At 38.1% G+C, this 13,157-nt stretch overlaps 1 protein-coding gene across 1 annotated transcript in view; it reads right to left on the bottom strand.

The window, feature by feature from the left end:
* The window catches only part of mtmr11 (myotubularin related protein 11), a 116,430-nt gene that overhangs the window by 20,618 nt on the left and 82,655 nt on the right, over nucleotides 1-13,157 (bottom strand). The window contains exons 10-13 of the mRNA XM_028794010.2: nucleotides 8,775-8,899; nucleotides 8,165-8,243; nucleotides 3,239-3,309; nucleotides 652-824 (exon numbers count right to left, since the gene is read on the bottom strand). Of these exons, the coding sequence (XP_028649843.1) occupies nucleotides 652-824; nucleotides 3,239-3,309; nucleotides 8,165-8,243; nucleotides 8,775-8,899 (448 nt within the window). The remainder of the gene's footprint in view (nucleotides 1-651; nucleotides 825-3,238; nucleotides 3,310-8,164; nucleotides 8,244-8,774; nucleotides 8,900-13,157) is intronic.

Genomic DNA, 13,157 nt, shown 5'->3' with positions numbered 1-13,157 from the left:
AATCTTAGTTACATCCATTCTGCCTCTTAATTGCATACACACACCGATTCATTAGTTGCCTGCTTACTTTAAATAACTTTATATGCATATGTGACACAGTCAGTGATAGAGTAGTCAATTGGTGAAAATGGAAACGCATTGTATACACGCATTTGTAAAAACACCCTTCTTATCCAGATGTCAAAATAAATATTTTAATAATCTGTAAGATAACAACATGGAAAACTGGAAAGACAGAAATAGTATACATATTATAGTATTAAAAGGGACACACTCTGGACCCTCTTGTGATAACAGTAAAGGAGAAATGAAAACAAAACTCAGTTCCATTATACTGTATACAATGTTGCACATCCTCTCTCTTACACATAACGTTGTGGAATTTCAGCCAATGAATTATTTATCAGAAGTGTTTAAGGAAACATTGCTGAGACTCCTTTACTGTATACCAACAGCAATATGCCTGCATAATGCCTCGCTGTGAATGGAACTGCGGTCAAAGGTTTTCTTTATTTTTAAGTTCCTTTTTAGTCATGGGTTATGATCAGACCATTGTCCGTCCGTCTGTCCATCTATCTATTTATTTAAAGATCTGTCTAATGTGTTCTATCAATAACAATCATGTATAACACAAGTGTTAACAAGTCTTACCTCCTCCTTCTCATTGTCCCCACTATAGTTAAATCTGTTTAAAAAACGATGGCCAGCCACCGCCCATTCTTTCTGGACCAGACTCTGAAAGCCTGACAATGTCCGGGAATGTGGGTCACACATGAGCTGGACTAGACTAGACACAACACAGCTGAGGTCCCGGTCTTCAGATTCTACAAAATGAGAAAGTAAATTGTTTTGTTAAAAAAGATCAATAAATATTCAATTAAAAAACTAATTATTAAATTGAATGTTAAAAGCAGTGAGTTTTTGGACAAATATTTATCACATAATTTACAAAAGGGGCAAGGTAGTATCTTTTTAGTTCACCTCTAAGGCCAGGTTTAAACTTCACACGACGCAATGTGTGCACCTGTGGATGCTACTGCTACACAAGTGGTATACTGTTTATACTTGCATGCATATTTTGCGTAAATCTGGAAGATTTCACCAGGTGGCAGTGCGAGATATCATCACTGTGAGAACAGGTTCAGCTTTGCTGTGTTGTGAATTGCCTGAAACACCCATTAATTTCCAAGGACACCTTGCCACAATATCTCTGAAAAGGATGGATGTTTAATGATTACATCCATCAATCCAGTGATGTGCCCATTCCAGCGTGCATTGGATGCGAGGCATCAGCTCATCGCAAGATGAATACAAGCACACACATACACCGGCATCATTTTAGGATCACCAAATCCCCAAACATGTATAATCTTTGGAAGGAAATCGGAGCACACTGCGGAAACCCACCAGGAAAACTCTGTGCAAACTCCGTGCAGGGAACACCAAGGACGTGACTCCCTGTGAGACAGGAGCACTATGGCTCCCCTACTGTGCCGCCCCCACATGTGTAATTATTAACAATATTCATTACTTAAAGGAAGTTAACGTAAAATGTAATATACAGTACATAGTTTAATGCATTTCATCATGAAAGTGATATCAAGTATAAATCTAAGGATTCTAAACGTGCAGACAGCTGTAATATCATAAATTTAATGTGTTCTGTGTGACAATTGCTGATTGCTGCTGCTGTCAGTGCAGGAGGAAGCCCCAGAAGCACGTAGCAATTAAGTTTACGTTGGTCTACTTTAATGGTAAAATAAACTATGACATTAAAGTGGACATTTCGAGATTTAAACCAAAATTTCCACTTTAATAACATAATACACCTTTTTCCCGGTGGCTCAAATACACCGGCGTACATTTTGATGCTGTTGTGAAGGAAAAAAAAAACATGGCACAGAAAATGGTATGTGAGACCTGTTGTAATTTGTGACATTTGAATATAAAAGCACCACAAATGCATTTGTATTTCGGCATTTTGCTTCACCACATCAAACTGTTCATCAAATATCGAAGCATGCACATCGATCCTGTAGGATCTGCAAAGCGACTTTCTGTCACATGTAGATAGTAAAAAGAGAGTCTGAAGTCACGTTTCAACTTTATCACACTGCGCCCCCAGACTTTTTGCTGGTACTGCAACTTTGCACGCGTCGTGTTAATTTCTGAGGATGTGCTCAGAGGAAGCGTCAAATGAATGCTGGGAATGCGTGGCAGCCAAGATGCGTACACATTCTGAGCATGAAGTATAAACCGGCCCTAAGCAGGTATTCCATTTGGCATAGATGGTATACAACTACAGCAAAGTTTCTTGCTGATAAAAGCCATAGACTTTAGGTGTCAATATATGTGCCTCAAAAAGCTGAAAAATCTACAGTACATTGGATGCTAACAATCCTTAAATTGGTAAATTCAATTTACTGTTTAATTGATTCTGTTTCTTTTCTTGTATGATATCAAAGTCTAACCAGGTATGGTATTATTTTGCTGTTCTGCTACAAGGGAAATATCTGTATAAATAAATACAAGCACGTAAAGGATATGAGCTTCATATCACCCTTTCATACTGAATTAAATAAAACCGTGTGTAGGGGAGTCATGTAGGAACCGCCACCTTCTGTCCTAGCAGAAAAAACAATTTCATAAGATTTCATGACTGGTACAGGTGCCTAAACCATTTACTATTACATGTTTTTATTTCTGGGTGGAGAAGTAAAAAACTGGAACACAACATGTAAAGGAGAGTTCTTGTATTTTTCAAGGTACACTGAATTAGGCCACTCAGAGGAGCACAGTAAATAAGATTGGCAATCACAGTTTTCACTGCATCCAGACCCAAGATGGATTACATGTATAAACTAGTCCCTGTTACAGACCCTGGAGCTTGGAATTGGATGGAACTGAACAATGTTTCTTAGGCTGAGTTACAATTTGTGCCTGAACTTTGGAGGTGTATAAATGAATGAGGCAGAAAGAAATTGATATAATACTTTGATTTATTTTTCCACTAGGATAAAGGAAATCAGTCCACTTGTCTTTTAGATACAGAAAGAGATTCACAATTTTATAGTTAAGGGCCAGACTGTCATTTATGGCCCTCATTTCTACCTTTTCTACCATTTTCTATTTTTTCTTCTGCTTTGCTGATTGAAGTGTTTGAATCTTCATGGCATTCATCATGGGGCACAGTGATATTTGGATATTGCTGTAATAAAGAGAAAAAAATATTTCTTACCCTGCAGGATTACTGTTAGATGTCCATCTGATAAAAGGCAACAGACTTCAATTGATTTTTTAAGACATGACCTGAAAATTATAAGAAAACTTTGAACAGGAGAAACTTATCAAATGGCAAATCTATCAGATTTAACAAAGTAAAAACTTATTCAGCTTTCCACTCTCTAAAAAGTCAAATGTTTAAACAGATTTGAAATCCTTCCATAATATAGTCATATACAGTAGGATGATAATTATATCAGTAATCATATATCTGTCTTTAAATACACTAACTGGGTCATTGGGTTGGAGACCATTTTGGATGTTAACCATTAGATTTTCAAATACACCCAAATCCACACATGTATGTACTGTATAACCTGTTGTGGCCTGTAGGGGGTGTCTCAGAGCCCTAAACCCCAGATACAACTACACAAAAGTTATTTGTCCTCTTCCTTTTCTACTACTACTACAAAGTGAGCTTTACCCTACTCATTCTCGACTCAATCTCACTTGGGTGAGGTGAAGTGCTCCTTATAACCTGAACCCAAGAATACTTCTGACACACCAACACTACAACCAGGAAACACTTCTGGGTCAGGTGGAAGTTCCCCCTGACAGGGGAGCCTGACTCTCAGCAGCTTCTCTTAGTGGCATTGAAGGACCCCAACAGGGATGTTAACCAGTGCAACAACTCCCATGCAGCCTTGAAGTTGCCCAAACGAGAGCTGTAACAGAGGGACACCGCCACCCAGTGTACTGAGTGAACTCATGGCCCTTGGAGACATTTCCCGTATGTCCTATAGCAGCCTCCATGTCAGGAATGGAACCACTAATTGATCGGTGTAGAATGTCTGTCCTTCCACATCCTCCTTTACACTGAATATACATTTATATACAGAGTGAATTAAGAAAGTATTTAGACCCTTTTGTTTTCTGAATACATTATTGTGTTGTAGATTTTTTTTTTAATGAATACAGTTACCACCTAGTTCAGGACACACTACAACTGTTTACAGATATTTTTTGCACTTGGAATATAAGTACGGTAAGTAAATAACATAGGGTCACAAAATGAGATGTGCATTGGGGTTTTAAATGCAATGTCTTAACCATTGTTCCAAACTGTCTGTCTAAATTTATACTGAGAAATGTATTTTGTCATTATCTAAGGTTGGTTTATGAAAGTTACCTCAAAATTCTTAACTCATTGGCTTTTGAACTGTATATAATATACATATGATGGGCCTAATAAGTGGTTAAGACAGCAACTTCACATCTATAGGATTCTAAATTCCATTTTTAGTTTAGATAATATCTGTGTAGAGTGTCACCGTTTCCCTTTTTTGTATGAGATTTCTCTCAGTAATTCAGTTTTCTTTTTTGTTCCAAACGTATTTATCTTACTGTGACTATAAAAGGACTAAATTGGCTGTGTATAAGTAAGTGACCAAGCGTATGTGTGACAGTGCCTTGAAATTAAATAGTGTTATTATGGTAGGTTATCCCTGCCCATGACAGAATTCTTTAACTTAAGAATAAAGAAAAACGAATAGATTGATGGTTCAGAGGAACTGAATCTGCAGCTACAATATGCTTGTTCTGCATGCACCTGACATGCCCTGTTGAGTTCAATAGTGTAATAAAGTTGTACAGCTAAATTAGTAGAGATACTTGAATTGAATTGAAGTAAATCAGTATATACTGAGGTATTAAATAAAATAAACAGATAATAATAAAATTATTATAAATAACAACAAAGAGCCTACAGCACAGTATAACGGTTGGAGTGTCAGCCAAACTGAAAGAAACCACACATCCAATACTAAGCTATTTATGTTGCACTACATAAAAAGAACCTGGATTTAAATTCTGAAGTAAAAAGTTAGGTAATATTTATCTCCTTAATGGTTATCACATTATAAAAATGTGTTTTATGCAAAATTGTAGAAAGCTCAATTTAAGATTAAATGTTAATATGCACTCAGAAGAATTTGCATGTAGCATGGACATAAAATGATCTTCTATACATACTGCGGATGCTTTTTGCTTATTACGAGATACTCTAGTCAGGTGTGCACATTATAAATAACATTTAAACATTTTTAAAGTTAAAACATCTACTGTATGTTAACCTGATAACTGACATTTACTGTGTTCTAAAGTGTTAAGTGGGGAGTTCAAAATGAAAGCTGAACCCTATATTTATAATTAATTGACTGAAACAGTATATGGAAACAAAAGACAAAAAGTCTTGTCCTCAATTAAAGAATGTAGAGAGTGATCACAGTGGAAAGTTCTCCATCTTATATAAAAAGGTTTCCTTATATTATGCAGGTGTATAAAACAATATTTAGAATATATAAAATAAATATTTATTTTAAATTGAAAAGTAATTCCATTTTTTGTTAGCAGTCAGTTTCACCACTATTGTTTTCTTGCTGAATGACAAGAAAAGAAAAATGGCCAACTATTTTCAGACCACAGTTACCCAGCAGAGGGACCCAAATCCTATCAAATGTTAAAGATTCCTTTAAGTGTAATCTACTTGTTCCTTTAGGCAAATCTGACCACAACTTGATTCATCTTATTCTCAATTACAAGCCTGTTATTAGATGGCAACCTGTTACCACTAGGACAGTGAGAAGTTTTGCCTGGAAATGGCTCTGAATGACTGCTTCCAAATGACAGACTGGGAAATTATGTGCAAGTCAAATGGGGACAATTTTGAGTGTCTCTGTCACTGCATCACAGACTATATTAACTTCTGTGTCAACACATTGGTACCCACAAAGACAATGTATTATCTTCCAAACAACAAGCCCTGGATTACTACTGAGCTAAAAGGTCTCCTGAATGAGAAAAAGACAGCATTCAAATCTGGTGACAAAGAGGCTCTGAAGGATGTACAGCGTGTGCTAAAGAAAAAGCTAAGGGAAGGACAGTAAGCTCACAAAGCTATAACAGAAAACAAACTCACTCTGAATAACATGAAGGATATCTGAAATGGACTGGGTATAATTACTGGACTCAAGGGCTTAGGTGCTAGAAGGGGATGTAGACAAACTAACGAGCAGAACCATTTTCTTTAATAGATTTTCCCTCCCACTGCCACCTTCTTCCAATGACCAGTCTACCCACACCATCCCTACTACATCAAAAACTCCTACCATGTCAACTGGAATGGCCCATGACAAGTCCACCTCTAACCATCAGTGTGAACTGTCCATAACCGAAGAACATGTAAGGAGATAAATGAGGAAGCTACACACAGGAAAAGCTGAGGAAACAGATGGAGTCACTCCTCGAATTCTTAAGGCCTGTGCTGACTAACTTTGTGGTGTCCTCTGTCACCTGTTCAGTCTGTCCCTAAGGCTTTAGAAAGTGCCACTGATGTGGAAAACATCCTGCATTGTTCCTGTTCCAAAGGAAGCAGCCACCTCTACACCTAATGACTACAGACCATTGTCAATTACGTCTCACATCAGGAAGACATTGGTTCTGGACTGTACGAATCATCTTGTGGTAGATCAACCCATACCCATTGCTGTTTGCCTATTGGACAAAGATTGGAGTGGAGGATGCAATTATCTATGTGCTCCACAAGGCTTGTTCTCACCTGAAGAAAGCTGGCAAAACTGTGAGGATTGCATATTTTGATTTCTCCAGTGTTTTCAATACCATCCAGCCATCCATTTTAAGGAGTAAACTTAGACATATGCAGGTGGATGAACCTGTGGTCTCCTGGATAATGGGCTACCTGCTGGCCAGACTGCAGTCTATGAGACTCAAGGACTGCGATTCTGATATGAATGTAAGCAACACTGCAGCACCACAAGATACACTTATGTCACCCTTTCTCTTCACTCTGTACACCTCCAACTACAAAGATAACACCATTTGCAGAAATTCTCAGATGATTCTGCACTTTAGGTGTATTGATAAAGGAGATGAGACAGAGTATAGGAATCATGTGGAAAATCAGCCAAACCAGGAACTGGTTATTGACTTTTACCGCACCAAAGACCATCTATGTCTGGTCACTATTCAAGGAGAGGATGTAGTGGTGGTCCACTTCTACAATACTTGGGGTCACCATTAATGACAGGCTTGGACTGATCTTGGAACACAGAGGAAATATATAAGGAAGGGCAGAGCAGACTCCTTTTCCTTAGGAGACAGTGTTCCTTTAATGTGGAAAGTCACATCCATCACATCTTCTATAACTCTATGATGACCAATGCAGTTTTCTACACTGTGTTGTGCTGGGATGGTAACATTGCTTGATCAGAGGACCACCAAATCAACAAACTAATTAAAAGGGCAAGCTCAGTTACAGAATAAACTCTGGACCCCCTGGAGGTAGTAGTAAAGGTCAGAATTAAAACAAAACTGTGTGCCATTATGAACAATGCTGTGCATCCTCTCTCTGACACACTAACACTGAGGACTTTCAGCTAATGGATTATTCAGCAGAAGTGTGTCAAGTATCTATCTATCTATCTATCTATCTATCTATCTATCTATCTATCTATCTATCTATCTATCTATCTATCTATCTATCTATCTATCTATCTATCTATCTATCTCATTATGCGGGAGTCATCCATTGATAAACGGAGGTTAATAACTCCACACACTTATGTATATATAAACAATTACTTAGACTAGTACAGTATGCAGTCAACAACTACCATGTCTATGGTTGAAAACTGAAGCGTGAAAAGGAAACCCCTATAACATGTGATGAAAGTGCAGATAATACAGAAATTAACTCACTTTGAACTAAACCAAGGTTTAAGTGCTACACTACACTATTGCAGAGAAAACATTATTATTAAAAAAAAAATTCCATTGTTTTCCTACAAGACATATTTAAAATGCATACACTACTCTACAGGCAAACTATATTGTAATAATCCAGCACATTGACTGAAGATATTACCTTACATGGTCCAACCACTTGGTCATCTCGAGAGCTGAAAGCCACTTCTCATCTGATGGTGATACTAATGCTGGAATATCTGAATTAAACCACACAAAGCAACATTCAGAAAAAATTTTTTTCTATGTTCATTAAGCAATGGTAATAGAAATCACAGTAAAAAGAGCACATAAGAATCAGGACAAACAAAGAGTTTGAGTGCAGAGCTATGATCCTACGTACATGCATTTTGAATCTAAGGAATCAAATGATTACATCAGAGGAATTACAGAATGAAGACACAAGTCATGGAAATCACTAAAATCTAAAATATAATTTAATTTTCTACACTGTAATAGTAATGAATTGGTTTCCTTTGCATTTCCTTCCAACATCTTCATCACTTTCATTATCTATATTTTAGTGATACTGTTGCTTGAAAATGATTTGCACATTTGATTCTATTGAGCTTCAAATGCTGTAACTTTGACAATACTAAGGTGGCAAAGGACTTTAGGCTCTTTACTCCATTACTTCTAGCCATCTACTAATCAAGAACGTTTTCTGCTGCACACCTAAATTTTACTATTGTTTTGTACCTTTATATAATATAAAAGATTCTTTTTATTACCTCCAAGACAAAGGGTTCGCAGCCGGGAATGAGCTGCCTGGATATCCATTGGTGTTGGCAATTCGTCCCCAAGATCAACAATAACACACTGAGGATGACATCCAAACAGCAAGGCTTCTAAGTGCCTGCAAGAGTAAAGCCATTGTAAATCCATTGCAGTCAGGTTTTAATTGTAAACTAGAATTCCCTGATGTTACCAGTTTAAAGGAATTCTGTAAGTTTAGTGTTATTATTGTTGCCAGGGATCCCACTTTAACCTTAAAAAAAAGTTTTCAGAACTGTTTTTGTCTCATTCATTTCATATATTGGAATATATCCAAGCAGCAGTGGATGCACTGCAAGAATTAAATACCAACATTCTGCAGGCTTCATCAGATATTTTGGGAACTTTGAAGCACTCAAAGAAAACCCAAGCAAATTCCAAACAAAAAATGCCTCAGACTACAAGTGCTTAAAATTTATCCATGCAAAGAGGAATGTATTATAAATAATTATCAGGGAGGTCAAGCTGTTAGATGTCTCCATTCTTAACAAAATGTTTTATGGTGGTGGAGATAACTTTTAAAAGATGATCTTTCTGTCATAAGTTACATATGTGTGCTTACAACTAGGTCAGACCTTATTCCAACTTTTTGTCCTCCACTAGTTCAAAGAACAAGACAGCTATTAACCAAATACATATGCGCTTACATTAGATATGACGTTCTAGAAATTGGCTTAGTACAGCTTTGAAACTGAGCAGCTGTGTTTAAAAAGAGTCAAATAAATAATGTTACAATTAATAATCTGGGTTATTGTGAAGATAAAAGAAAATGTACATTTTAATACAGATTTTCTAAAAAAATAAAAGTATAGTTTATACTATATAATACACTGCATAATATATTTTTTTATTTCAATACCAAAACGTTTAAAGCAAACAATATTCTAAATCTGTAGCTTTCTATGTGATACAGTTCACTGATGAAATCAATATAGTTTAAACGGTTCACTTGCAGCTTAATGTGGCTTAGTGACATACCAGGGAACATTATTATATAATTTTACCAATGTTTTAAGAAGTACTTTTAATTCCTATAAAAATGGATAATGTGTTAAAGTTTCAATAAAAATCAATTGAAACCACGTACATTGCATATAACTTTTCAGAAAGTAATTGGGACTAGTGTGATATTTCCAATACAGAATACTTGCATAACGATTCATGTATAGCTTATGCTGCTTTGATTACAATTGCCATTTAGCATATCATATTAAAAAACTAAAGAGACACTGATGGCAAGACAAAGAATTCCTGTTGTCCACTTGCTGGTAACTGGAGAGTGGCAATGCTGTCTGATCTCCTTCACAATCCAATGATATTATAGTTTGGCTCTTTTAAACAGAACAAATGAAATGTGCTGAAGGAGGAAAAACTGTATTCTTAGAAGAATAAAAATGAAATTCTGCAATGGAGACCACAGGTGGTATTTCAGGTAATCAAATGCACTTTACAAGTACAGAGCTACAGAACAATTGTGTATATGATCCATATTACTAACCGAGAATGCTAAACCGGATGATGGACGCAGGCACATCCGGCCATGGGCCGTAGCTGCAAAAAGACGTACTGCGCCGGCGCAACAAACAGTCCGCGAGAGTCGGCTGAGGACCCGAGAAAGGCGGACAAAAGAGGGCGAGATGAGGGTGAGGGTCCGCGAGAGACGCAGGCGCAAAAAGAGTCAGAGAGTCCGACAAGAGCACAGAAAACAGGAGTGAGCACATACAGAAAGGAGTCACAAAAATGAGGCTCAACAAGCACCAAAATAAGGAAAAAAAACATTAAAGAGCACTCAAACGAGGGGAAAGCACGAAACACATTGCACACGAAACTAAACACACCAAAAAAAAAGAACAGACGAGCGCACAATAGCAAGGCACGACCATACCCCCGCCACCCTACAGGCACGGGACGGGACGGGACACACACCAAGAGGGGGATTCAACAAGCCCATGGAAGACCAAAAAAAAGAACACAAAACCACCCCACAGACCCTACAAGCAAGGGACGGGACACACAAAGAGGGGGAGAGAGGCGGATGAGGGGCCGCGAGAGACGCAGGCGCAAAAAGGGTCCGACAAGAGCACAGAAAACAGGAGTGAGCACATACAGAAAGGAGTCACAAAAATGAGGCTCAACAAGCACCAAAATAAGGAAAAGGCACATAAAAGAGTACTCAAACGAGGGGAAAGCACGAAACACATTGCACACGAAACTAAACACACCAAAAAAAAAAGAACAGACGAGCGCACAATAGCAAGGCACGACCATACCCCCCCCCCCCCCCCCACCCTACAGGCACGGGACGGGACGGGACACACACCAAGAGGGGGATTCAACAAGCCCATGGAAGACCAAAAAAAAGAACACAAAAACACCCCACAGACCCTACAAGCAATGGACGGGACACACACAAAGAGGGGGATTCAAACAAGACACAGGAACACAAAAAGAAACAAAACGCTCGCGCAACAACGATCCCCCCCCCACACATCCATAAGAAAAAATGTCTCGACTCCAAAAACGCAAAGCTCAACTAAAGCTTCTAACTAACGATGTACCTAAAAGTAAAAACTTTATGAACTGCATTAGATCCTACAATAGTTCATTTGCTTTTGCATATACCGGAGTAAATATCAGGCCACCAAAAGGCAATGGACCATACTGCTTTCGCATATGTGCACAAATACTGCATTGCATTGGAACAGTGCACCCTGAAACAAATCAACAACGCAAATATGCACAAATCTACATCCTAGATCCACATTACGCAATCTATCAATCAAAGTGCTGCATCGCAACAGGCACGGATTCAAAACGAAACACCTCCCGTCTCAGACATACATTAATGGCAGCGAAGGCTACAACGGGCTTCTCACACAGCACAGGCAAATCGATTACAGCTCCAAAACAACACGTCCCAAATACTACACATGCAACAACGCGCCTCTCAAACGGCACAAGGAAAACATACACCAGGAAAATTCATTCGGATTAATGAATGTCATTTGCAATCATTGTCATTCAGTTCACTTCCCTGAAGAAACAACTGGCAATACAAGTTATACATTTACACGTTGTTGTCAAAAGGGTCAAATTAGACTGCCTTCTTTACATTCATATACTGAATATCTACAGAAGCTTATAACTGACGATGTACCTGAAAGTTAAATCTTTATCAACTGCATTAGATCCTACAAATCGGTATCCACTATGAACATTAACGGTGGCACTGCACGTGACATCCGTCTTGAAAAAATGTTGTTTATTGATGAATGTTCAATGACATGAAGTCACTTACTCAACACCATTCATAAACTTCTACAAACGTTTATGAATAATAATATTAGATTTGGAGGAAAGGTACTTTTATGAGGAGGAGATTTTAGACAGTGATTAGCTATTCTTCCAGATGCCATGCACTCAGCTATTGTTCAGTGCACCTTAAAATACGCAGACAATTGGCATTACTTTCAAAAGATACAGTTAGTAAAAAAGATACGATGTCCAGAACCAGATCATAACAATTGCTTATTACAACTGAGAGATGGTACACTCACCAATACAGATGGACTTCAGCCACATATTATTACAATTCCTCAAGCCTTTATCTGCGACGACTTAGTTACAGAGAGATTTGGAACAGCAATCTCATTAGACCAAATGCCCCTTTTAACACAACGCACTATATTATGTCCAAAAAATATTAATGTGGAAAACATAAATACCCAAGTCATTCCATTACTTCCTGGAGAGACACAACTCTTTCTAAGCTCTGACAAACTTGACTCTGATCACAACAGTAACCATCTTAAATGACCTTACAAGTTCGGAGCTGGAATTACCTTTTACACTTAAACGGCGTGTACAAAGAAATTTTCAAATAAACCTTTACACTGTGCCACACACTTTATTGTTTGATTTCTATTTGCATCATCTACACCGTCACACTATTCTATATCTCATTCATACATCACGCTCTTTGTCATTCCCAACACCAGGGGTTGGCGAGCGAAGCCCACCCCACAGACCCTACAAGCAACGGACGGGACACACACAAAGAGGGGGATTCAAACAAGACACAGGAACACAAAAAGAAAGAAGACGCTCGCGCAACAACAATCCTCACCCCCCCACACACACACATCCATAAGAAGTGACACCCAAAGCCACATATTCTAAAGTGAACGTCAACACCTTCACACTAGACAGCATAGGTGTCAGCATAGGTGGATCTCCTTACAATAAAGCACTATTAACCGTTCAACTGCAGAAAAGGAAACATATTAACAGTGACTGCGATCCTCCGGAGTGGCAGCAAATCTGTTAATAAATGGTCGTAC

The sequence above is a fragment of the Erpetoichthys calabaricus genome, chromosome 2 (assembly GCF_900747795.2).
Source record: "Erpetoichthys calabaricus chromosome 2, fErpCal1.3, whole genome shotgun sequence".
Taxonomy (NCBI): domain Eukaryota; kingdom Metazoa; phylum Chordata; class Cladistia; order Polypteriformes; family Polypteridae; genus Erpetoichthys; species Erpetoichthys calabaricus.
This window is presented reverse-complemented; position numbering and strand designations above follow the sequence as displayed.